The 27,872-nt window shown below is 48.4% G+C and overlaps 1 protein-coding gene across 1 annotated transcript in view; it reads left to right on the top strand.

The window, feature by feature from the left end:
- TCTA (T cell leukemia translocation altered) overlaps positions 1-7,343 on the top strand; it is a 69,254-nt gene extending 61,911 nt beyond the window's left edge. Inside the window, exon 3 of the mRNA XM_085625051.1 lies at positions 5,435-7,343. Coding sequence (XP_085481177.1) covers positions 5,435-5,477 — 43 coding nt within the window. The 3' untranslated portion in view covers positions 5,478-7,343. The remainder of the gene's footprint in view (positions 1-5,434) is intronic.
- The last annotated feature ends 20,529 nt before the right edge of the window (positions 7,344-27,872 follow it).

The raw sequence follows: 27,872 nt of genomic DNA, 5'->3' as shown, positions 1-27,872 counted from the left end.
CCAGCGTGGTTCCTAGGTCGGGAGTCATCTCTTTCTGATCCCAAGTTGTGAGTGTGGTAGTTGCCGACCATTATTATCCCGCAGTTTGGGTAAGTGTTGAGCAATACTTCCAGTGTGTCGACCAGTTCCCTCATCTTGCTTTATCCCGGGCTATCTTTGCAGTTAAAATAAATGTTCAAGAGTAGGATCGTTATGGGGTACCCGTTCAGTTTCAGGCCTTGCAAGTGTAGTGCTTGGACCATGTCTGTACTTAATGGGGATTTGACTGATGTTATGGAGATACCCAAGTTTACATATATAGATAGGCCCCCTGATGGCCTTCCAAATGCATTGTGCTTTTTTGCTGGGTGTTGGAATTCCTCGAATCCTGGTATGACCAGGGGGGCAAGTAGCCAGGTTTCCTGGAGACACAGCAGGTCCCCATTCTGTAAAAATTCAATGGCGCCCCTGTTCAGTAGAGTGGTTTTCAGCCCGAACACGTTCCATGAGATTATTTTTATGATCTTGTTTGTTCCACTTGCAGGCCCGTTGAATCTCTTTGAGCTAGGAGCAGTTTGATCGCTGACCTGGCAGGGTTGTTGCTGTTCCGTCCTGTAATTGTACAACTCTGCTTTACCACCTTCAGTGATTTTACATCCTGTTGCAGCAAAGGTAGATGAGAAATGTATTCTCAGGTTGGAGAATGATGTAGGATAGGCGACTTCGGTAGTGCCTCTTAGAATGGACTTTCGCTGTGGCTGTGTTTTCCTGTTGCTGTATCTGCTCGTTAGTATGTGTGGGTTTTTTCCTCTTCCGGTTCATGTGCTTTAATCCCCTTTTGGGAATTGAGCCTTCTCTGCCATGATCATTTGGGCCATCGTGCTGGTTTTCCATGTTGTTATTGGCGATTCTCTTGTGTTGCTGTTCAGATCCTTGAATTGCGCAGTGTATGTGTTCACAATCAGGATGCACGGTGTTCGGTTTTATCCGATCTGCTCCTTTGGGCCGACTTCCAGTTGTTTCCTGCACGTATTATCTCCCCTCTTGTTCCATTTAACATCCTCTTGCTTCAAAACCTGCAGGAGTAAGCCTGGGATGAGTTTACGTGCAGCATGAACTTCACATTTATGGAACACTACTCAATACAAGCGTCCATAAAGCTGTTACGTCTGACTTATTTTTTAATATATACATGAAGGCAGAGCCGACCCTTGCTCAGATAGCGCCCTGGGTGTGGGCGGAGATCATTTAGCGCCGTTGCTGATGGTTATGAATTAAATGAGGCAGCAGGGGTTTGGTCCCTTTTGTGTTCACAGGTCAGTACCTGGATGAGCAGGGATCTGGCCCTTGAACACAAACCTCCCCGTGCCCTCCCCTGCTCACCTACATCTCCGATAGCTCCGCTGCCTCACGTAGATGATGGTTTTGTAGTGTGCCAGCAGGGGTCAGAGGGTGAAGGGAGGGCAAGAAAAGGGGCTAAAGGGTTGTTAAAAACATTGCTGCAGTATGATAATGAAGGACTGAAGCCACTTTAGACTGGCAAATCGGACAGAAACGAACAGGCAGGGACGAGCACAAGGCTGGCGTAAGAGGAGAAGGAAGCTGCTGTTGGCATAACCTTAATGCACACAGCTCCATGCACCTCCAGAGAATTGGCGGCCCGGGCCCTGCTCGCCCACACTATAGGCCGGCCCTGCATGAAGATCTTTGTTGATTGGCACGTCTTTGGATGTGTGGATGCGAAGGAGTCGTCAGTGGGTGTTTAGAACCAGACTGATCTGCCTACCCGCCAGTCGTGGTCCAGAGGTGCTTATCGTCACAATGGTAGCGCTCTTAGGCCTGCCAGGTTGATATTGCCTGCTTGGAATTGAAGGGTGGAAGATGCTGACCCATTTGAAATAGTATTCATTGCGTAACTCGATGGGTCCCATTACTCACTAATTTTAAGTATGTGCTTAAATTGCCCATCAATCAATAATTTAGTCCGCGTTCACATTTGCTCCGGAAGCTCTGTATTCCTTTGTGCATGTTGAGATTTGCACCATCACTCATCCTAAATGCATGCTTAGCATGTACTAAGTACAATCCAGGGTACTGCAAATCTATTTGCCCCATTACCTTGTAATGTTTGGTGCGTGTTTTTGTATTCACCTTCCCTAATACTCAAAAACCCAGATTTGCACCATTGTTCAGAAGTCAGGAGTTTATGGCCTGATTTGCACCATCAATCAGAAATCTTGATTACACGCTCAGACTGCAGCTCTTTGGAACAGGCTCAGATTTGGTTCATTACTCGCCAGTAATGATCAGAACAACAGGAATTGCAGGCCTTGCTCTCCATTGCCGCCTCATTCTTTTTCTGCACATTATGCTGGAATAATAAAAATGGCAGGGATTCTTGATCAGGTGAAGTACAGCTGGACGGTGTGGGCATATGAGTGGTTTGTGATTTTACTTTGCTTGTATATCCTGGAACGGTATACCTTTGGCTTTAGTACAGCTTGCATCTTGTCAACGGAGGTACAAAAAACCCTTCAGCAAACTGTATCTTCTAGCCAATGACCAGCAAACTGCTACATCTGGAATCTGAATTCTTTTTCACCACAGCAGAGAGAAAACGGGCATCCTGTAAAATATGGCACATCAAGGGATGCCCACCCTGGCTGCACCGGACCTCTCCCCGTCCGTCCCACACTAGCTGGAGGAGCCCCTTTGGATAAAAATTAATTGAATTGCTCATGCAAGTTTATCTGCAACTCAGTCATGATAATCTCACACCTCATTTTATAGACAGATGTGCTCTGCTATTTCTCACAGTGTTTCTATAGTGCTCAAATACTCAACTATAAAAGGCGGCACACTTGACTGTCTTGAAAGCATTATACAGAGGCGCATTCTCACCCACAGCAGACCTTTAACCTGCAGCACCCCTGGAAATAGCTGAATTGAAACTGGTATTTGCAGGAGCTAACCTGTACATTCCTTTAAGGCTGGTGAATGTGGACTGATCAATACGCGACTCATTAGCTAATCATAAAATATCTCCACACAAGTCAGATATGAAGCAATGGAAGACTCTATAATCTGGCACCAAGGAAACAACATCAGCAACAAGTGGCCTCAGCATAAAATATCACTCGCCTATCAGAGTTAAGTATACTTTGGAATTGAAGTTGCTTTCATCAAAACACCAGCTTGTCACGTTCTGAAAAGTGATACTTTATGAAGCAAAAGCTCTTAATTTCGGTTCAATACATATAATTCACCCCCCAAAAAGGCATTCATTTTTATTTAGAAACACAATATTGATTTTGAAATACTAACTACTAATGTTTAGTAAATACTCAAATGTTCCACAGACATCGCTTATAATTTTTATTTTAAGCTCGGATGTACTAACGCCAAACATTGATGGATTTTGTCTTTCATGATTCCATCCGGATGTATGACGTTACAACGCACACTTTTACAACGCATGCACTTACAACGCATTTTTTACAACGCACAATCCATTACAACGCATGACATTACAACGCATGACACTACAACGCATTTTTAAAAAACTACCTTTACAACGCATTCCATTACAACGCATACTACCATTACAACGCATACCATTACAACGCATAATATTAAATTGCATTTAAGGTAAGTATTAGATAGTATAGGGGTAAAAATTACTTTTCTAACTCCAGGGGGTGCAACAGTAGGGTAAGTGTTGGATAGTATAGGGGTAAAAATTACTATTCTAACTCCAGGGGGTGCAACAGTAGGGTAAGTGTTGGATAGTATAGGGGTAAAAATTACTATTCTAACTCCAGGGGGTGCAACAGTAGGGTAAGTGTTGGATAGTGTAGTGTAATATTATGCGTTGTAATGGTATGAGTTGTAATGGTAGTATGCGTTGTAATGGAATGCGTTGTAAAGGTAGTTTTTAAAAATGCGTTGTAGTGTCATGCGTTGTAATGTCATGCGTTGTAATGGATTGTGCGTTGTAAAAAATGCGTTGTAAGTGTAGTGCGTTGTAAAAGTTGCGTTGTAAAGGTTGTTCCCCTTCCATCCCCACACGTGATTCAAGCTGAAGCCAAGGTCACTCGTAGTAACATTTAATGTAAGGTAGAGGGAATTTTGTATTACTTCTTACGCATGGCCACACCTTCAGACCTCGCGCAAATCTCATATTCTTGGAGTCTTGCTGCTTCACATGGAAAAGATAGTATGCTTGCAGATTTGAAGAATAAAAGTGGAGTCGCAAGGGCGAAATTTAACATACCAAAAATAAATTTGTAGCACAAAATCTAAATTAGTTTAATGTAAATCAGATCAAACATCTCGCCCAGAATGAGCAATAACATGCGGAGGAATTCTCTTTCCTTTAATAAACTATTTTCAAAAATGGACAAGTTGGCATAAATCTCGCTTTTTTACTCATCAGTGTTCATTTAAAAAAAACAGAACGATGCTCTGTGGCCAGCCTTTCACTTTGGCTGGTGGCTGTAGTAGCAGGCACTATAATGTTGCAACTCAACTCCAATAATGTCTTTTTACAGGTACCCAGAGACATCACAGCTCAACTTTAATGAGACCCTTTGTTATACTGGGTTAGCAGGAGTCCGTGTATTACATTGCAGTTACATACCAGGGACATCCACTTCATGCATTCTGGCCACGAATATCTCAACCGTGCCTAAAGCATGTCAGTCTTGGGTACCATCATTCCAAGGATGCCCTTATGTTCGGGATTGTGTCCACAATGTAAAAGATGCCCGTACTGTGCCCTTCCTCCTCCTCCTCCCCCATTGTTGGTTAAAGCAAAAGTCTCTGATTGCCCCATGTTCTCTTTTCTGTCAAAGGTTACTGTAAATAGGTAAAATCTGCACCCAGGGGTAAAAGCTGCACCTTAATGCAGTTCCTCTCCTGAGTCAATGCCACCAGCCCACAATCTGGAGTTATTTGCAGATGAGAGCTGACGAATCTCGTTTTAGGCATATTCTAGGCCTGGCAGAATTTCCCACATTCTGGATACTTGCGTATAGTCGGGCAGCTGCTTCTCCCATTTAGATATACCCTTTTGGCTCCTATATATTTCAACATTCTTTTGAAATAGTCTTTCTATAATATTTATTGTCCACTGTTTAAATATATTGTGTGTATTGTATTTCTCTGTTTACTCTGCCTGTAAACTATCTCTGATATGTAGTGTTTAGTGCAATAAGTATTTTCAACTTAATGAACTTAAATTAGTCTCTAGTTGTTTCCAGGTACAGCATTGTGTATTCATGTATATGCGCTTGGTAGTCTCCACCCTAGAACTCTCCTTCCGAATGTCACTCTTACCCGGCATTTCATTCAGTCTTCTGGTTTGTAGTGGGACCGGTAGATCTTTGCAGTCTCCTTTTCAAGATCGTTGATTGAAAACGAGACCAGCTGCTGACTTGTTTTTCTGTTTCAACAGGGAAACTTCAAGCACTGATTCTTCAAAACGCCATCGAGAATGAGCCACTGGTGGTCGGACGCCTCCTTTTGGGCTACACTACAATGGAAAGTGGTCTCTTCACCATCTTCATCGCCTCTACAACCCATGACATGAGGCTGAGACATGAGCACTGCAGAGGACATGCGACCGGCCTGGTTTATGTTCAGAGATTGTTTTTTGTGTGGTTGGACAGACGAAATAGGCATGGAGCCTCAGATTCGGTATTTTGTGCATGCTTAGAGCGCAGTATCCTGTCACCCTCTTTAGTTGCCGCTTCAAAGTAGGGCTGGATGTAGGAACCAGAAGAAGACGGGTGATGCCTCAATGGAGACCGACATGCTCCAAGAAACTCATCTGAAGAAGAATTTGGAATCTCTTCAGGCTGGCCATGGAGATTACACAATTATCCTGTTCTGAAGTCCAGCATAGTTGGAGCACATTCTGCAGTGCATTAAAATCACTTCATTTACTACGTTAGATTTTGTGTGAATGATAGAGGTTTACAGTTGCCTAGCGACACTAAAGTTGGACTCGGTCCTGCTGATTGAATCAAAAAACGGGCTGCTTGATTTAAAAAAAAAACCAAAAAAATAACATAAAAAGTCTAGTCCCCATATTTTGAAAATAATTTCCTTTAGTTCACTTACTCATCTAAATTTTTTGCAGCTTTTTACTAGACTTAATTAATGAATTTTACAATGTCCACAGACACTCTAGCAGAGATGCAGTTTCCTGAAATGCATTGCCTGTTCCCCTGAGACCCGCCCAGCCAGCTTGATAACCAGCCCTCATTGCTGTGTTGTGAATAGATCCATCAGAGCAAGTAATGCTGACGCCCAGCAAATCTGCCTTTGGGCGGTGGGCCCAAAAACCCTCTTTGCACCTCCATTGTATGCAAGATTCCTGCATTAAATGTTTAAATTTGTTTACTCTTCATTCCGTCCGTGTAGCTAATTTTGAGACCCTACAGGTTTGTGCTTACCAGAGTAGGTGGATAATAGTAAGCGCCATTTCAGGATTCCAATCAAATGTTACACTTGACAAGGGTTATTGAAGAAAATAGTTAATAGACTATGTACATCGAATTTCATTATTTCACATTTGTAAGAGCGTATAGTAGTTTGAGCATTTGGTAAGATCCTGAAAAAGAATCCATTTACTCTTTAGTGTAAAAGTAATCAAAAAAGATTATCTTATACAAATTTTGCATTACTTACCATCCCATTTCCCACTGTACACTCCCTCAACAGCCACATGAGCTCTGTACCTTTAAATAAACAGAGCTTGCTCTGGCTAACTTTTCCAAAGTTTTTGAGTAGTAAAATCTGTATTTTAAATTGAATTCTTGTGCAAATCTCCATGCACTTAGTGTTTTGCATAGCTGCTATAGTGCACAGTGCATGGGACTTTAATCCCCGCCCCTAACTCCAGAATGTATGAGTAAAGCACAGGCTTGAGGATAACTACACATTGTTCTAAAGTCTTCACTCCTTATATGACCCCTACTTCCCACAACATGAGGGTGAACATTTACTGAGTTTGTCTGTTTCACCCAATCCAAAAGAGTGACCGTTCAGAAGGGAGCTCAGATTTCACTTTGCCCCACTCTGTTACCACATAGTTGCTGGTAGCCGCTTAGAATGAAAATCGTTCCCAATTTGTCGCTCCACTTCAATTAATTATTTTGTAGAACCTGCTAGAAAACATGGTGGCCCCCCATCAACAGGCTGCTTTACTACTCAGCGTGGATCTCTCATTTGAACATGTGCCTTTGGAACTGCCTTATAGACAGTGTCTGTTTCCTCGTTTGCTTCTAAGTGCGAGTCAGAAGGATTGTATGTATAGTTTTGATGTGGATTGTAATCTAATAAATGCTATTGTAAATGCAGCGTCCTAGGAGTGTCATTATTTTGAAGCTTTATGTTCATCCCCAGATGATACATTCTCGTTCAATTAAAGTAAGATGGTTGTGTGTATGAAAATCTCTCATGTGCCAATATGAGTCCCCCTGTTCTAAGTAAATAGTGTTATCACTTGGAGTGGAGAGATCATATATATCTCCGGACAGTACCATATGGATGGCAAAAGACTACATTATAAACCAACTTTGAATTCCACCCAGGTGCAAGTAAACCGCACTAATCTATTTAGCCATACTCCTGAAACCTTCTAGTGTAATACAGAGTAAACCTTCATTCAGGCTGTGGTGAAGCGTGATCTTTAAATTCTGCTTCCAGGACAAAGCAAGTTACTTACCTGTAATGGTAGTTCTCCATTGTGGGTATCGTCCTTCTGTCGATAACCAGAACTCATGGAAAAAAAGTAAAAAATGTTTTTAACATGCAGAAAACCTTAATAGAAGTGCATTTTACAGAAAGCTGAGTGATGTTCTCAGAAGTACTGTTTGGTTGTGCTAGAATTTATTTTTCACTATACACCCTTCTCTTATATTGACTGGAGAGGGGTGGGTCTTGAGGAAGATGTCCAAGATGCCTATGAAAAAGACCCATCTTTAAGGGTAATTGATTTTTTCCCCCCTTCCCAATCATGGGATACCCGTTGCATTCCTAAACGTCTGAATAGAATACTTAGTATCACCATAAAGTTAGGCAGAAGGTGCCTTGTGGCACTGGAAGACCTGACCTACCTGGGATAATATTTATGGGATATTAATTGATCCTCCAAGTTGTCACTTTACAAATGTTCCCAGAGGCATGTTCACCAAGAGTGCTGCCGTTACAGCTTTACTCTAGGCAGGGAGACCAGGCAAAGTCAATTTGCCATTAAGCAGCGTAACCTTGTAAGTGCGATTGCTCACATAGACTTGGCCTGCTGTGAAACAGCCTTGCCAATTTACACTGTAATCCTCAAACCATTTTTTTCAAGATATTTTCAATTGTTTGAATTAATATAAGAGTACGAGTGCTTCATAGCAGGCAGGTGATATAAGCACAGGCATACATACCATTTTCAGTAATATTGCATGTCAGCGGAAATTCAGATTCTTACTGGTGCAAAGAAAAGACATTGTTGGCTTTTAAGTACTGTAATTTAAAGACCTAGTTTAAACAAAGATAACTAATAACGGATAACTCATGGAAGGAAAGAGTGATTGGCTCCAATACTAGCACTTAAGTGTACTTCTTTCTAAGTGGATGTGCACATTTGGTAAGAGGCTTTCACTCACCGTGCAAAAGAGAGGAAAATGCTGAGATTGGCTGATCCGTCTCCCCCCTGGTGTATGCTCTACTCACCAGAGCCAAATATGAAAGATGATTGAACAGACGGATGGATGTGGAGGGCTAGCCCAAAGCCCCTTTAAATCAGTGGTCGAAGTGGGCGGGATCGGAGGGGCATGACTGCCCATTCCTTTTTTTAATTTATGAAAAGCATTTCCCCTACTTATTGTGAAAAGACAACCGTCCCGGGACGGTTAATTCCCGGAGTTGAAATGCTTAAGCTGCAATGTAAGGCAGGGAGTCTCCTCTGCTCTGAAACTGATGGAGGGTCAGACAACTAAACACGCCTTCTTGCCAGGGTGTCTGCTTGCTTGAAAGAAACGTAAATGTGTGCAACTGGTCAAGCTGCATATATAAAAGCTGTTCAGAAGCCCTTTTTGGCTTTAATTGATGGAATGACTTGAAGCTTCCTGATGACACAGATGTATTCTGTTTAACTGGTATTGCAAGGCTGTAAAGTGTGTGATTTTAAAGAGCAGTTATAAAAAAAATTGCACAGTATACAGCCTGGGTATTACTAAAACCTATATTTTGCAAACTTTTTTTTCATCTTAATCCTTATTGCGCATTTTGTAGCACCCTATTTTATATTGTGTGTAATGCAAGTTTAGAATGATGAATTAAGTAGACAGTACTTTGTCACAGACTGAGACCTCTTAGCACTAAACATACACAAATCACTATTCTCAACTGCTCCAACCAGGATTCAATTCTGTGGCTCTCTGTTTACAAACAGACTTCTGCAATGCATTAACTAATAGATGTTGCATAAAGTACGATAATGCAGTTCCGACTGATTAACTTAAATGCATTCATTTTTCATTTAAGCTGTATGTTATCTTATATGTAGCTCCCTGAAGGTGAAAGACCAACATTTTTTTACAGAATATTTATTTTTTTAGCTACGCCTTTGACTCCACACCCTAATTCACCTTACCTCCATTGCGCACAGCATCACAGTTCCAATACTTTTTTCTAATGTACTAGGTCCGCTGCTCTAAATATTCATGTGTATGTATCATTTATTAATTTGTTTGATTATATGAGGCTGGCAAGAGAGTCAGAGCTGTCCATAGGCCATACCTAAAAAACACACACAAAAAAAACCAAATTGATTCACTTGCTAATCTTATAATACATTGAAAAAACTAAGTGGTTCATTTGCAGCACCATTGAGGCCTTTTCTTGAGATCTTCTGTCTGGATTTATCTATGGTATCTGGTGGGGTATGTCATTGGCCAGTGATGTTCCAGGGTCAACAGCCTTATTGTTCTCTTCATAGATAACCACATTACTCCAGTTAGGCACTTGACTTCCTGGAGGTAGCAAAGTCTTTCATTCTAGGCTTATTCTATGGGGTCCTAAGCTTGGAAAATTCAGAATTAGGATGGCGTAGTAAATAACATATTAAACATACTTCACGTTTAGGTAGCGGTACACCTTCAAAGCAGGATCGGTTTTAATAATAGGTAAGTAAAAAAAGAAGTTTCAATATAACAGCCAACAATAACTAGATGGTGCTAACAACTTGTGGGACAGAGATACCACATGAGGTTTTCTCACATGGTGGGGCTATGGCCTATGAAATACTATGCAGAAGTGCACTGGTTAACTTTGAGGGCTTCATTGGCTTTTAAAAAAAAATCTTTGTTTTTTTCTTTAAACAATAACAAAACCTCAACTGCAGTCGCACAGTATCATACTGAGCCGCCTGGAAGGAGTTCATTTTGTCCGTAATACATTCATAATGCCATATACAGTTTGGTTAAAGGCATTTAGAACATTGCAATAGGATTTCCCCCACCCCACAATGCCAAATTGGTTTGCCATTTGTTCAACTCACTGTTCCCCCTTTGTGTGTTTTTTATATTGGTGGCTGTTATATTTCTGTTGTGACACGTCTAGTTCGTATCGTCCATCATGTCCAGTCCATGGTGTTTCCTCCAGCAGTCCCATACCTTATGAAATGTTTTCGGGCAGCTTCTGGTCTTATGTGTGACCCTCTCTGCGGCCATGTACATGTCCATTCCCATTCTCCATTTGTGGGGCATCGGCATGGTTGTGTCTCCCTAGCGCCTCGCTATATCCCATTTCACCACCACTAGGCCCAATGTGCTGAGTAACAGTTGTGGTCTGTCTATATCTATGTAATGCGGGATTCCTAGTAGTAGAAATTTCGGGTTTGGGGGTATATCCGTCTTCATTACTTTATTGAGTTGTCCTATGACAGTCTTACAGTAAGTCTGTATATTTGTGAAAACCCAAATTGCGTGGTAGAAATTCCCTGCCTCCTGTCCACATCTATGGCATGTTGGATCTATGTCTCGCCCAATCTTATGTAATCTGGCCCGGTCGTAATAAGCCCTGTGAAGAATTTTATATAGAATAAGACGCAGTCGTAACTTGATTGCAACCTCTCTAGGGTGCATCAGGGCTGCCTCCCAGTCCACATCTTCCTGTGTGCCCAGGTCTCTTTAACTGGCGCTCCTTAGTTAGCCTATACTATCTGGCGCGTTGTTATTTAAGGTTGTATAATTAACTGATACTGCCTTACTCATAAGATGTTCCTGCAGTAATCTTCCTTCTAGTGGTGCACTTCAGGCAAGGTGGGCCCCCCTCTATGTTCTCTGCTTGCCAAGTGTGTCTTAGCTGGGCATATTTAAGAAACTGGGATAGTTGGAGTGAGAATTCAGTCGTTAGGGCAGTGAAGCTTTTCAAAGTGCCTTTGTCTATAATATCTCCTATCTTAGAGATGCCTACCTTTTTTCATTTCCTTTCCACAATCGTGTTTCCCTGGTAATTTTGTGATCCCATCCCATCGTGTTGTTTTGGTTGCCCTACCCCAAGCCTCTATAGTGGTTTGTGTGGCTAGGAGCAGTTCTCTGGCGCCCTTACTGCCATATAGATAATGGGAGGAATGTTTGATGTTGCATAGTCTCTCTCTCTAATCTGTATGTCAGGTGGTTTCCCGCTGTGTGTATCTAATCATTTTTTGGTGTTAAGTGTTCAGCCCAATAATATGCTTCCACATCGGGCAATGATATCCCCCTATTATATTGGTTCAGTCACAATGTGTGTAGTGCAATTCTTGGTTGTTTCCCTAGCCACAAGAGCGAGCGTAGTCCAGTCTCTATTTCACGGAATATCGTTATTGGGAGGGGGTGGTATGTGTTTTTTAATGCATAGAGGAATTGCGGAAAGGTTATCATTTTGAACATAGCCGCCCGTCCCATTATGGTGAGGGGCAATGTTTTCCATCTTTGTGCATCATCTCTAAATTTCATCAGTATCCGTTTAATGTTATGTTGGTGGCATAGATCACTGTCTGTAGTAAGGAATATTCCTAGGTATGTGAATCCGTTGGCTGCTACCTGTAAATCACGTGGAAGAAGTGGCAATTCCGTCACCTGACCTGGGCTATAGATCACTGATTTGTGCCAGTTAATTTTATAGCCTGACTGTTAGAAGGCGACCTCAGAGGAGCCCGGAGACCAACCCTCGAGGTATCGTAGCCGGGCACTGGCGGGAGACTCCTCAAGGGAGGAATCTCGTATCTAGGAGGGCCTCTTTCATGTGGTTGTAGGAGGTCTGCATGGAGGTCGGTAGGTCGAGCAGGGTGTCTCTCCCTTCGCTCAGGAATCGTCCCCACAACCCGGCCCCCCAATCCTTCTGCGGGACCCGATGGGAGGTCATGGCGACCTCGTATGCCCTGAACCACTGTTGGATGTCATCGTTTTTGTAATATTCTTTGACCACATCCTTGGGAATGTGGACCTTCTGCTCCGCTGGGGAGGCCGCCTCTCGGTTCCCCGGGGGCCGCGCTTCTTCGCTTTTTTGCTTTTAGCTCGATTTCCTTCAAGCTGCGTTCGTGCTCCAGTTGGAGTCTCCTTCCTTCGTGTTCCCGTTGGAGTTTCTTCTCTTCTAGTTCTCCTTGTACTCGCATCTGTTCCACTGCTATCTTTTTCTCTGCTAATTTCAACTCGCCCTCGATTTTAAGTTTGGCCAATTCGTGTTTGTGATGGCGACTTCTCTCTCTGTCTGCGAGTTCCTCCGGGGATAGGCCCCCGTCTGGTACGAAACTTCGCACCTGGTTGCTGCCGCGTTCTCCTTGGGAGTGTCCAGCGTCGTCGTGGAGTTCCACCGCTCCTTCTGGGCGGGGGGCTCCAGAATCCACCCAAGCTTTCAGTGCCTTCTGCATATCTTCTTTGGTGTTGAGACCAGTGGTAGCGATTTTTAGTTCTTTGCAGAATTGCTTCAGTTCTCTGTGCGTGTATTCCTCCAGTTGTTCCGCCTGGACCACGGTACTGGTGTCGTTTTCTGTGAGACTCATGGCGTTTCCTTCTGCCATCTTTGCCGGTAGTGCGTCAGCCGTTCACGGTACGATCTCTAGATTATGGGCCCGAATCCCGTCGCTTGCCACCAATGTTAGAAGGCGACCTCAGAGGAGCCCGGAGGGGGCCCTGACTATCCTGAGACCAACCCTCGAGGTATCGTAGCCGGGCACTGGCGGGAGACTCCTCAAGGGAGGAATCTCGTATCTAGGATCGCACACTCGGCACCACACGACAAAGAGACGCCACACCGTGAGTTCTTAAGAACAAATCTTTATCAAATCGGAGTTGTAGGATCGTTATGATCAGCACGGCAAGTATATACAAGTAGAGCACGGGCTCACAGAGTCTCGGGGAGGGGTAGGAGGTAGCGGGACAGTCTTTGGGGTTATGGATCAAATGCAGGGGCGTACCCAGCGCACAGCTCACAATCCTCGAGCTGGGGGATACGCTTGTCGTCGTCGGGGTCCGGCGGGACCAGGAGAGTCTGTGGGAGCCGCGAGTCACTCAGCAGGGCTCAAGCACAAGTTCGGAGGTCTTACGATCTTCAGGGAGACGCGAGTCACTCAGCAGGGCTCAGGTGTTTCCAAAGGCGAAAACTGCCGGATTGTCCCAGAGCACCCCTTGTTATAGGTCGACTCCCCTTTGATGTCCGGAGTCTGTGCAGGCAGGGGTCTTGTCACCTGGGGGTCGCTTGTCGGGGTTTCCTGCCATTGTCTTTTGATCCTTTCAGGGCCGGGTCGGGAGGAGTCCCAGACACCCAGCAGGCGTGGAGCCAGCCCTCGGGGAGGCCGGAGGGCCGATCGAAACCGACCTTCCCAGGGGAGCTCAGAGGTGCGATGGAAACTGCTCCTCCCTCTCTCATCCCAATGGGAGCGCGATGTCTTCCAGCCGGAGTGGCGCCTCTAGGCCAGGGTCGCGCTGGGGCCGGGCGGCCATCATGGTGCATGAAGTGGGCACGCGGGCCCGGCGTGGCCGAATGGAGGACGGCCACGGACGGGGAAGTCCGGGTCGGGTGTGTGTGTCCTGGTGGGAAGGATCGGCTAGGCCGTGTGCCCGGGGGCTGCATGAGGTGCGTGGGTCAGGGTGTGTGGTGCGGGGACAGGGATGGCCATGCCACGAGGCCGGGTCTAACACTGACTTTTGTCCTTAGGCATTTATTGTGTGGAAGAGGATGGGGATCATGGTGTCAGGTTGTGTAACAAATAAAAGAATGTTGTTTGCATATAAGGAGATCTTCTCCTCCATGTTGTCCCCTGGATTTATTTGGAAACCATGTATCTCTGGGTGTTGAGGAATCATATAGGCTAGGGTCTCCACCGTCAAGGCGAAGAGTAGGGGAGACAGGGGCATCCTGCCTCATCTCACACCCTATATGAAAGTCAAGAGGAGTTCGCCCAGTCACAAGGACTGTCGCCCTTAGGAGCATTGTGTGCCCGGGGGCTGCATGAGGTGCGTGGGTCAGGGTGTGTGGTGCGGGGACAGGGATGGCCATGCCACGAGGCCGGGTCTAACACTGACTTTTGTCCTTAGGCATTTATTGTGTGGAAGAGGATGGGGATCATGGTGTCAGGTTGTGTAACAAATAAAAGAATGTTGTTTGCATATAAGGAGATCTTCTCCTCCATGTTGTCCCCTGGATTTATTTGGAAACCATGTATCTCTGGGTGTTGAGGAATCATATAGGCTAGGGTCTCCACCGTCAAGGCGAAGAGTAGGGGAGACAGGGGCATCCTGCCTCATCTCACACCCTATATGAAAGTCAAGAGGAGTTCGCCCAGTCACAAGGACTGTCGCCCTTAGGAGCATTGTATAGCAATCCCCCCCCCCCCATTTAGAAAATTTCGGTCCCAGACCAAATTTGGTCAGGACGGCCTCTAAAAAGGGCCAATGAACAGGGTTGAATGCCTTCTCTGCGACCAATGACAATAGCAGGTAAGGCTGTCGCGGTTTTTTACAGCCATCATCCAGTTGTGAGTTCTACGAAATTTCCACCTGGTAGCCCGACCATGCATAAGTCCCGATGTACTAGAGTCGTTATGACCTGGCTTAATCTTGTGGATAGGATGGTCACCAGTATTTTCACTTCCATATTAAGTTGGGAGATTGGCCGATAGGATTCACATCTATCTTTTGGTTTCCCTTGTTTATGTATCAGCACAATTGTGCCCATGCGGAGATCTAACGGAAATATGCCCTCGTCATATGCGTCTTTAAAAACTGTCACTAGACGGGACCTGAGTATGTCGGTACATCTCTTGTAAAACTCAGCAGGTAGACCATTGGGCCCTGTGGTCTTCCCAGGGTGCAGTTTAGCTATGGCTGCTTTCACTTCCATTATGGAGATATCCCCCTCCTACCCAGATCTGTCTGTAGGGTCTAACGTCAAGGTGTTCACCTTTGCCAGGTAGTCTTCAATTTCGGACAAGTTACTTAGGGGGCGGGTTTCATAGAAGTCCCTATTATATATAGCAAAGGTCTTCACTATCTGGTCATCATTAGCGTGTGTCACTCCGTGTGTCTCTCTGATGCAGTCTATCCACCTGATTTCCACTTTTCTACTAAGCCAGGCTAAATGCGTCCCTGCCTTGTCTCCCAAGTCATACAATCTGTGGAAAGTAGTTAGGGCCTGTGCTTTGGTAGCTTCCCAAGCTGTATCGTTATATTCTTGGTGCAGGGCGACCAGTTGCTTAAGTACTAAGGGGTTCTTCTTTGTGACATTTTGTTCTTCTAAAGTTAGGATCTGTTTCTCTTGTTTTGCTAGGTCTTCCTGCTCCTTCCTTTTTTTTCCACACTATGCGATTTTGGGGTCTGTCTCTTAGAACTGTTTTGTATGCTTCCCATATTGTGACTCCAGTTTGTACTGTACCTATATTTTCTGCGAAGAAGACTTTCATGTCTGCCCTTATGCCTCTTAATAAGGTCCCCTTATGTAGGTCCCATGCATTGAGTCTCCACTGTGGGTGTGTATCCCGGTTTCTACCTCCTACTTGTACGTGTAGTGGAGAATGATCGGACAGTCCCCTAGCGAGATATTCTGCTTTACTAATCTCCCCCACCTCTCCTTTCGGAAGGAAGACGTAGTCTAATCTGGAATAGACTTTATGGGCCCCTTCGATTACTTTTTTATGACCATGTTTCCAAACAGCTTTGGTTGCTCGACTTGGTGGGACAGACATGTTTGAACCTCTGCTTCAATGGCTCTGATTACTCGCTGGGGATGAGGCGCCTGCCGCTGAGTTTCCAGTCACATAAATATCAAATAGCCCCTGTAGGAGAGTAGGGTAACTTCTCACAGCCCCTCTCCCAAAAATCCTACTGCTCCAACAGAAAGGTGTCAGGGCTTGAACACTGAGCTGCTTTTACTAATTTAGACATGTCTTTAAAGAGAGCTTCAACAGTAATCTATTGTGGAAATCGTACAGACTTCCCAACTGCCGGACATCATAAACAAACATTCAAATTCCTTCACATGGAACATACTGAGCCACTGGCGTAGCAAGTGGGGGTGGGGTGGCGGTACACCCCGGTTGGCACGAGTTTTGAGGGCGGCGGCCTCCCCCAACTCTTACTGTCGTTTCGGGGCAGCAATCGCCAGCACTAACCCCCCCCCCCCCCTTCGTTGTGGTGGGTGCGGGGCGGCAATCCGTGGATTCACCAGTACACCCTCCCTCCTCTTTTAATTGAGCACTCCGAACCAGGTCTCGATAGATTTTTAAAGAGACCATGCTTCATTATCATGAAACATCACACGGGCTCCCACTAACTGTATTTAATGTTGCAGTTTGGGGTTGTCAGTGCCTCTGTGTCCAAGTCAGTGGAGATCTGGGATCTGCTTGCCAGTTAAAGCCTACTAAGCTTTTGTTTTTAGCAAGTAGGTAGATGGAATAGAATCAATAACTGCTATTAAGACTGCAGGGTTACTTTTATTATAGGGACTTATTACTCAGAAACAACCGATCGATGTCACAAATTTCTGGTGACAGAGACGGAAGACTAAGGGCATTTACTGGGCCCCAATGCTTCACAATTTTCTACTGGGAACTGAACTGTAGGGCTATAGACAAGAGCTACAGCGACTTGCAAGAGTGTAACATTTACAGTAATGGTTCTAAGAGGTCTGGAATCAGGGCAACTTATTCCAGACGACATGGCCACCACCTCCACCCCACATAAATGCTTTGAAGGTACCCTCAGAGTCGAGTGAACCGATATACGCACCCTAAAGTTACAGTGTGGCTTGCATATGCTTAGGCTCAGCATTGTAAAGTGTGTCTGCAACTCCATGACCTGGACAGTGCCTATCTTTACCTTCTCTTATCTAAGTTAGCTTGGCCATACCTGTGCAGGTTGGTCTCCTGACTCGGGGGGGGTCTTGGTTCCTTTCGGTATCCACAACAACTTTAAATCCCAAAGTCCAGGCCTCCCCTTGTGTAGGAAACCTTCAACCAAGCAGGGGCCGTATTACACAAAGTACCCCCAGTGCACTTTGGTATTACAGAAGGGGCCGCAGACGCTTGTGCGGCCCCTTCTGTAATACTGAAAGTGCTGGCGCACATACAGCACCAGCGCTTTCTCAAGAGGGCGATCCCTCATTTGCAATGGGGTGTGCCCAATGCAAATGAGGGAACGCCAAAAGTTATTGCTCTCCTCTTAAGAGTCTAGTCATTAGACTGCTGCTCACAAGAACTGCTCTGGAAACCTGCGCGACCCTGCTCAATTTATCTTCTAGTAAACTTGATGGCCTGGGTGTACACTTGAGGTGCTCAACATTTTGGCTGTACTGTTCATAAGCAAAGCGCATAGTTCCACTGACGGGGGAGGCGGTAGTCACCTGAAGTGAACCAAATCCCCCAAGTTTGGTAGCTACATGTTGGAAGGGGCGATCTCAGGGGGGTTACGGAACACGTTCCTGACCACCCCGTGACCCACCTCTCCCAGAATCAGGCCGAGCACCGGCGGGGAGGCCCTTCCAGGAAGGGGACTCGTACTTTAGGATCGCACTCGCTGACTGGCACTACTTGACAAAGGGACACCACACAGTAGGGTTCGGTAAACGGAGAGCTTTATCTAAGATTCTTTGGAACTTTATGATCCGCAAGGTAGTCTTTGGTCAATATAACAAGCTTGGTAATTCCTTGACAATGGGGATTGGGGTAGCGGGACAGTTCTAGGTTCAGAGTCAATGCCGAGTATCCTTCGCACAGCTCTCAATCCTCGAGCCGGGGGACACGGTACAGGCGTGGGCCCAGCCGGACCAGGGTATTCTCGAGCCGCGACCACGTCCGCAGGGCTCCGGTAGGAAGGAACTGTCAATCGGGAGATCTTCGGGGAGCCGCGATTCACTCTGCAGGCTCAGCTGGTCTTAGAGTTGGGGGGAGCCGCGAGTCTCTCAGCGGGCTCCGATGGTCTTCGAGTCAGGGGGAGCCGCGAGTCTCTCAGCAGGCCCCGATGGACTTAGGGTCAGGGGGAGCCGCGAGTCTCTCAGCAGGCCCCGGGGTTCGTAGTGTTCTCGGGAGCCGCGACGACGTCAGCAGGGCTCAGATGGTTTCCAAGGATCAGGTAGTCCTTCGTTGCAGGTTCGTCGAGCCGCGACCAGGTCCGCAGGGCTCTTAGTTCCAGGTCTTCACTGCCCCAGTCCCCTCAGCACCCCCTGTTATACGCCTCAGTCTCTTTGAAGTCCGGCGTCCACACAGAGAGGGGTCTTGGCTTCTGGGGGCGGTGTTGGGATTTCCTGCCGCTCGGTTCTTTGATCCTTTCAGGTTGGCCTGGGAGGGACTCCAGACACCCAGCATGCGGGGAGCCAGCTCCCTGGGGGTCCGGAGGGCGATCGAAACCCTCTGTTGAGAGGAGGTCAGAGGTGTGACAGAGACTACTCCTCCCTGTCTTGCTTGGGGGGCGTTCCCTCTTCCTTGGCCGGGCATGGCGCGTTCAGGTCTAGGTTTCGCTGGGGCCCCGGGCCGGCCATCGAGACATCGGGACATGGTGGCCAGGGGTCTTCGATGGCTACGGGGTGGGAAGGACGGGCGGCTATAACCCGGGTCCATGGGTGGTGTATGGGTTGGGTCTGTGGCTAGTGGTCAAGGAGGCCCACGCCACGAGGCCGGGCCCCACACTCCAGTTCACTCACCACAGGCGTTTGGATAGGATATGCCTAAAGCATCCTTGTTTCACAAGGAACACAAAATGTTTGTGTCTATTTGATACACGGTGTGCACAAGATGGTGGCCTCCTTGCAGGCTGGACTTTGTCCATGGTGGCTACAACAGTGTGAAACAAGTTGCACATATTGGATGGGAGAGGCTTTCCATCCCAGTGTTTTGGATAGTGTATAGGTCCCTTATTCTGGCGAAATGCCCCCTCGTCAACATGGGTTCCTGGCTGCTGCTTAGCAATGGTATTTCATCTGCAGACAATTCACAATTACATCCTGACAGTTTGAACTTGCCTGACACTGGAGTCTTCTAAACTGGCTAAGATCAAGGTAAAATTCATTTCTCCAAAATGAATTGAAGTGCTTGAATTTTGAAAAAGGGCTGCACCTTGACAGAGGCAAGCTTACCTTCTGTGCTTGCCAAAATGATAGAAAAACTGGATTTCGGCCATAGTTTGTTGTACATAATTTGGACATCCAGGGGACTCTACCACCAACCCTGATCAAATGGAATATAAGAAACTGAACACCTGGAGCCCTATTATGTATAAGGCACACTTTCCATGTTTGTGCCCTTGTGCACCTTAAAACAGTTGCGCCAGGTGCAAACAGAACAAGCATTTGCAATGCACTAGATCTCCCATTTATAAGAGTTTGAGCTATTGGCATTGTAAAATTACAATGCCTTTTATTTATGTTTTGGTTTTAAAACATATAAAAGGCATTGTCATTTACAATGTCAGTAGCATAAACTCGCATAAAAGCAGTGTGCGGCGTGCAGCAGTGTGCGGCGTGCAGCAGTGTGCGGCGTGCAGCATTGTTTTGTGTAGCAGTGTGCGGCGTGCAGCAGTGTGCGGCGTGCAGCAGTGTCGTGCGGCGTGCAGCAGTGTCGTGCAGCATGCAGCAGTGTGTGGCGTGCAGCAGTGTGTGGCGTGCAGCAGTGTGTGGCGTGCAGCAGTGTGTGGCGTGCAGCAGTGTTTCGTGTAGCAGTGTGCGGCGTGCAGCAGTGTTAGACTCCGGGGTCTCTGGTTGGCGCAGGTATGCACTTGCGACAAGCAGGGACCCTTTCCTCTAAGTCAGGGCAAGGGATCACTCTTGAAAAATAACCCCTGCTCACCCTCTAGGTAACGTGGCGCGAGCAGTCAGGCTAAATTCCAGAGGGCATAAGGTTAAGCATTTAGGATGTCCCACAACAATCACCTACCCACCACACAGACACCAGACTGTATTTATAAAAATAAAGCTCCTTTATGTAAATTTCTCAAGCAGGCTTTAAATACAATCTTCACTTTCACATGGGATTCCAGTTACTTGGTTGCAATGTCTTGGGAGTGCCACAGTTCTTGAAAATGCACAATTTGGGTGCAATCTGCACCTTTTGGGGGTCTGTGCGCTTCGAAGCGCCTTCCGTACGTGTCGTACCGGCGTTGGTACGCGTCGTACAGGCGTTGGTACGCGTCGTGCTATTCCTCACGCTTCCCGCGTGAGCAAGCGTACGGGGACTCAAGCCGTACAGGCCGTACCGTCGGAGGTACGCTTCATACGGTGCTGGTACGTTTCCTACTACTCTTCACGCTTCCCGCGTGAGCAAGCGTACGGGGACTCAAGCCGTACGGGCCGTACAGTCGGAGGTATGCTTCGTACCGGGACGGACGCTCTTCCGGACGTTCCCTTCGATAGCTCACGCTTCCGGCGTGAGCAAGCTTACGGGGACGATGACGTACAGAGCTGTACGGGCTGTACAGTTGGGGGTACACTTCGTACAGTGTTATTCGGGGCGCACAGTACCTCAGATCTTTGTGGAGAGTTCGGGGCGGCCTCGGCAGTCACAGGAGGGGCGTCCCACGGCGCGTTGCAGTCCCGCTTGGCAGAGGACAACGGTGCTTGGTGGGGCGCCTCGGGACTTCACGGCTCACCTCGAGGTGGGAGGAAGGAGGGCCGACTCGGGGGGGGAATTCAGCGTGGCGCTGCAACGTCGTGCAGATCGGCGAACCTAGGTGGCGTCAGTCTTTGTGGTGGGCTCTACGGCTCGGGGGCCACAGAGGCTCGGTGCTCAGAGCCAGACAGTCCTTCTTTACGGTGCGAGCTCCAGCTCGAGGGGGCAGCAGCTTACTTTGTTCAGGCCAGGCGGGGCAGGCCGTCCCGGTGCTCACAGCAGCACTGTCGTGCAGGGGGTCGCGGTGCTCGGCAGGATGGGGCACATAGGTTCTCTGGAGTCAGGAGGGAAATTCACCAACAGCAGCTTCCTTTTCCTCTTGGGAGGGGTAGCGCCCACTGTTCCTGGGGCGCAGTTCAGGGGGCAAGTTCACATGCAAGCCCTTGGTGATTGTTCACAAAGCACAAGTTGATTTCAAAGTCTTTCTCAGTCTTCTCCTCTCCTGCTTGCAGCAAGGCACCCACCACAGGCCAGTCTCTCAGGCTTAGAGACAGTAGTCCTCCATGTAGCTTTCCCAGGTCCTCCTCTTCAGGCAGAGTTTCTTCTTGGCGTAAACAGGATCTGATTTCTTAGGAGCAGGGCTCCTTCTTTTATAGCACAATTCTTTTGTTCTTTGTGGCCAGGGGGCCTGTGCCTGGCTCAGTCTGGTTTTGGAGCACTTTGTTGTGGTTACTCTGCTCTTTCCTTTCAGTGCACAGGGCAGAGACATCAGCCGCTCCACAGGGGGCGGAGCCAGCATTGTGGTGGCAGAGCACATGTCTATTCAGAGTCAAGGTGTACTCCTCTCACCCATCCTGATGTAATCTCTCTACCCATCACCTGGCAGCCAGCCTGTCTCCTGGAATTCCCCAGCCCTGCCCCTCACTGAAACTAGGCAGCACACACACACAGCAGAGCTTCTGGCAGGTTCTGCGGACCAACTGGGCTACCCCACTGGTACTCCTCAGCTGTCCGCGGCCAGGACCAGGCCCTAGGCCATCCAGGTGCCACTGGTCCTTGCCTAACCACAGAGTGGGGGGTAGTAACCCCTGGCACATAGCAGCCATTCTCCACTCTACCCCTCATCAGGGCAGTTCTAAACTGCCACTGATCCTCCAGCCCAGGGTCTGTACCCTCGAGCTGACCAACAGTCACGGGCGAGGCTCTCCTCCCCTTACCTCTTCTTCTAGGGTTCCGCCCTCTCTTCCTCCTAGAGGCGACCTTGTAACACAATTCACCCACCAGCTCAGGACCTCTCCCTGAGAACTGGTCTCCCAACCTAGGGTTTAACCCCTCAGGTTGCACCGGGGTCAGAGGCGAGGACTCCCTCCCTCTGCACCCCCTTCCAGAGTCCGGCACCCTCCCAACTGGAGTGGTGCCCCTAGCAGCTACATCGGTCAGGACACTGCTTACAGTCGTCCTTCCCTCCAGGTCAGGCTGAACCTGGCCTCCCAACCAGGGGTCTAAACCCTGTGGCTGAGTACTTGCCTGGCACTCCAGGACTTCTGGGGACTTACACACCATCCCCCTGAGGGTAACATATGCCTCGTATGTTGCGTGACAGTCTGCCTGGCGCAGATCTCCCGTCCCCCGTCCCCTGTCCACCTGACAGGGCGTGAAGATCCCCAGGACAGACGTGTGGTCACATGGTCACTTCTGGGAGACTCAGCCCTCCCGGCTGGTCCCTGACCCACTGGCTCCTCCACTGGGGAACACAGCCCCATGCCACCCCTCTCGCTGGACTTCTGTACCCTCCCTACTGGAGCGGCACTACCAGACACCAGAACCACTGGAGCTCTACTTACAGATGCTCCAGGTTTTCCATACACTAGGTGATCTTCCTCAAATGGACTAACAGGACAGCCTAGGCCCCCAACCTGATGTTCCCTGAATAAACCCTCCAGGCTCTGAGACTGGGTTTCGGGCATCTGGGGACTCTAAGTCACACACTCACTCCTACTCCACTGAGATAGGTCGTGAGCCCCTACACCCCTCTCTCTACTCTGGGATCTAGCTGGGCTACTCTGAACCTCTTTCCCAATACAGGACGGGAAGATACCCGAGCCACTACTGTTGGAAGTACTCTCCCATACCTCATCAGAACCTTGGGCACTTTCCCAACGGTCTGCTTCTATTGCAAGGACCCAAGGACAAAAGGACAACAGGTGTTTGGCGCAACCCGGGATAACAACTACTGAGCATCTGCTCTTTGAGAACCAGACCAAATAGTGCGGATTAACCGCGTTCCGGGTTAACCCTCACCCAATCGGTCAGTGTATCATCACATTCATCCACAAACTTCTCCCAAGACTGTTGAGACAGCCGCTTCTTACTGTCCCTGAACTTCAACCTGTACTCCTCCTCTCGGGAACAAGGTACCATACTTTGGGAACTGGAAATGGGACTTCCTGCACTGAAGTCTATATCGCTGCCACCACTGGACTCTACCCTCCCTGGGGAATCCAGACAACTACCACTGTGCTCAGGGGACAATCTACCCTCCAGAGCTAATGTCTCCTTGGCGAAGGCCCTCCCAGCCTCCGCCATCTGCTTCTGCGCTAGGACCCTCTCGGTCTCCAGCTTGGCATGCTCTATCCTGAACTTTTCCATGGCCAGCTGATGCTCCCTCTCTTCCCTCCTATCTACCCACTCCTCTGGGTACAGGAAAAGGGAGGGGGTGCGGCTCCTGACACTGGACCCAGCAAGGGACTCCCTATCTATGGAGTCTTCACTATCTACTGGCGTCCCTGTCCTGTCACTTTCTTCCTCCACTTCCGACTCCTCAGGGCTCCCCTCAGACCCACCACCCTCTTGGCGTGTGGCCCGGGCCCTCTCCTCCTCACTGCGCTCACGTTCCCATTCATCCTTTTGCCATAGGATCAGGTTGTCCCTCAGTTTGGACTGGGTGTCTGACTCACCCACCTCTATGTCTCTCTTCACAGAATCTGACCAACTCTAACATACTGTATCTAAACAGACCACAGAAATTAAAAGCAGGCTCCATTTTGGCGGACGTTCTCGAGAAAAGTTCAACACAAGGAACCTAGGTGTCTGAGCTAAAACAGGAGTACACAATTCACAAAGGACACCTTTAGGAGAAGAAATAATGGAACTCAAAACAATAAACCCCAAATACGTGATTATCTAAAATGCAGAGTTTTGTAGTGCAGCCAGTTGCTGCTGCGGTACAGCGCAAACGCAAGTCCTATCCCACCGCTGATCACCAATGTTAGAAATGGGATTTCTGGTTGGCTAGGGCTTGCACCAAAGCCAGGCAGAAACCACCACTCTAAGTCAGGGCTGGGGAGTTACACAGCAAAGATAACCCCTGCTCACCCCCTTGGTAGCTTGGCACGAGCAGTCAGGCTTATCCCGGAGGCAATGTGTAAAGCGTTTGCGCGCGCACCCAGCAACAACACCCAAGGCCCACCACAAAAGAAACTCCACACAAGGTTATATATAAAAATAGCCTTTGTATTATAATAAACACATTAGATAATATTCACACAATTTATACTGTGCCACTGGCACTGGGCGGAATTTACAGGGGACTATTTACACAAGACAGGGCCACATGGACCACTGTCAGAATTAGCACAAATCACCAATTGTAAATGTAGACATGTAGAACAAATAATAAATGTAGCGCACAACCAGTAACCACTGGTAAAAGGTAAGTACACCCTACGCAATCCTAAACACCTTAGGCATATAACACGCAGGCAACCTTGAACTCACTAGCATAATTTCTACTAGAAAAACAATCTCCTATGAATAGACAAAGTTAGGAATAAAAAATAGCATAAAGGCAACGCACATTAAATGTAGAACAAATCAGAAATGTAGCGCACCACCAGTAATTGTAGCACAAATAATAAATGTAGAGCATGACCAGTCACTACTGGTAAAATAATGACCTAAGCATTAGACACCATCCTAACATACCCTGGCCTGATATTAGGCATACAACACATTAGACCTATAAACCATTAGTATAATCACATTACGCACTAACCTCATAAACATCACTAGAGGCATGGATCAGGGCATACAGGTATTGTACATAAAATCAGCAATGCAAACCTTTGGGGAAAAAGCATCAGGCATAATCATGATCAGCAGTGCGCACATTAGCATCATAGAGACAGAGCCCACCCCGCATCTGTACCGCTTTTTGGCATATTTAAAACAGAGGGTGCCCACCCCGCTGTTTATGCTGCCCCGGAAGTTGTAGTGCAAGCGGTTGCCCACCCCGCATTAGATCTGAATTGGCGGCGGGTGCCTACCCCGCATTGTTGCGACGTTGGGCGGGTGCTCACCCCGCCAATATATTTAATTTACACGAAGGCGGGAGCCCACCCCTCACTTCGGCGAGGACAAGCCGCCACATTGCCGAGACCGACCCGGAGGAAGTCCGACGGCCGTGCCTGGTTGGGGGCGTGGCCTGCTTCCCCTGAGCCGGAAGCTGAGGGACCCAGAGAGGTGCGTCGATCACCAGCGGAGCTCCTGGCGTGTAAGGGAGCCCCGCAGACACCCCGAGGCCCGCCAAGGAAAGAAGCCGGCAAGTCTGCCCGGGCTCTCGTGAGCTGAGAGAGCCCCGCTTCCCCAGAGAGGTCGGAGCGTTGTATGCTCCGTGTCAGCCGCCCGCCGCAACAGGAGCAGCCTGAGAAGCCCCGGTGAGTGGGGCTGGAATGGTGCTTGTTGGTGCGGTTTGAGTGCCGGGGGGGGGGGTAACCCAGGCACTTCCTACTCCGAGCCGCGTAATCGCTATCTCTGCCCTGAAGGGCTACTGGCTGTGGGGCCCAGCCTCGTGGCGTGGGCTTCCTTGACCACTAGCCCCAGACCCAACCCATACACCACCCCTGGTCCCGGGTTATAGCCGCCCATCCTTCCCACCCCGTAGCCACCGAAGACCCCTGGCCACCATGTCCCGATGGCCGGCCAGGGGCCCCAGCGAAACCTAGACCTGAACTCGCCATGCCCGGCCAAGGGAGAGGGAACCCCCCCCCAAGCAAGACAGGGAGGAGTAGTCTCTGTCACACCTCTGACCTCCTCTCAACAGAGGGTTTCGATCGCCCTCCGGACCCCCAGGGAGCTGGCTCCCTGCATGCTGGGTGTCTGGAGTCCCTCCCAGGCCAACCTGAAAGGATCAAAGAGCCGAGCGGCAGGAAATCCCAACACCGCCCCCAGAAGCCAAGACCCCTCTCTGTGTGGATGCCGGACTTCAAAGAGAATGAGGCGCATAACAGGGGGTGTTGAGGGGAAGAGAAGACCTGGAACTAAGAGAGCCCTGCGGACCTGGTCGCGGCTCGAAGAACCTGCAACGAAGGACTACCTGATCCTTGGAAACCATCTGAGCCCTGCTGACGTCGTCGCGGCTCCCGAGAACACTACGAACCCCGGGGCCTGCTGAGAGACTCGCGGCACCCCCTGACCCTAAGTCCGTCGGGGCCTGCTGAGAGACTCGCGGCTCCCCCTGACTCGAAGACCATCGGAGCCCGCTGAGAGACTCGCGGCTCCCGCCAACTCTAAGACCAGCTGAGCCTGCCGAGTGAATCGCGGCTCCCCGAAGATCTCCCGATTGACAGTTCCTTCCTACCGGAGCCCTGCAGACGTGGTCGCGGCTCGAATACCCTGGTCCGGCTGGGCCCAAGCCTTTACCATGTCCCCCGGCTCGAGGATTGAGAGCTGTGCGAAGGATACTCGGCATTGACTCTGAACCTAGAACTGTCCCGCTACCCCAATCCCCATTGTCAAGGAATTACCAAGCTTGTTGTATTGACCAAAGACTACCTTGCGGATCATAAAGATCCAAAGAATCTTAGATAAAGATCTCCGTTTACCGAACCCTACTGTGTGGTGTCCCTTTGTCAAGTAGTGCCAGCTCAGCAAGTGCGATCCTAAAGTACGAGTCCCCTTCCTGGAAGGGCCTCCCCGCCGGTGCTCGGTCTGATTCTGGGAGAGGTGGGTCACGGGGTGGTCAGGAACGTGTTCCGTAACTCACCTGAGGTCGCCCCTTCAAACACTGGCCTACCTCATTTGGGTGCAGAAGGAGCATCGAGGATCTTCCCTCATTCGTCCCGCCAAGTTCAGCCACCCGCATGATCACGGGTGTCGGCGCACTATCGGGGGCACTTGGATCGAGGTGGCATTACGGGGTGAGCCCAGGACAGGGCCCCCGCGTAGAGAACACTGACTGGGGGGGACTGTAACCCTGTGGTAGGTGTACTACGGGGTCCCGGCTGCCGATTAGGTTTAGGCCCCAGGTGAGGCTGATAACGGCCACTGCAAATAATGTTCTGCATAACTGGCTCCATTAGCGCGCCTGAAGGCTATCCTTGACCAGTAGTTACTGGTTGTTGCGTTATGTATATGCCATAGGGAGAGGGGGGGCTGTCTCTATGATGCTAATGTGCGCACTGCTGATCATGATTATGCCTAATGCTTTTTCCCCAAAGGTTTGCATTGCTGATTTTATGTACAATGCCTGTATGCCCTGATCCATGCCTCTAGTGATGTTTATGAGGTTAGTGCGTAATGTGATTATACTAATGGTTTATAGGTCTAATGTGTTGTATGCCAAATATCAGGCCAGGATATGTTAGGATGGTGTCTAATGCTTAGGTCATTATTTTACCAGTAGTGACTGGTCATGCTCTACATTTATTATTTGTGCTACAATTACTGGTGGTGCGCTACATTTCTGATTTGTTCTACATTTAATGTGCATTGCCTTTATGCTATTTTTTATTCCTAACTGTGTCTATGCATAGGAGAT

This window comes from Triturus cristatus, chromosome 9, assembly GCF_964204655.1.
Source record: "Triturus cristatus chromosome 9, aTriCri1.1, whole genome shotgun sequence".
Classification (NCBI taxonomy): Eukaryota; Metazoa; Chordata; class Amphibia; order Caudata; family Salamandridae; genus Triturus; species Triturus cristatus.
This window is presented reverse-complemented; position numbering and strand designations above follow the sequence as displayed.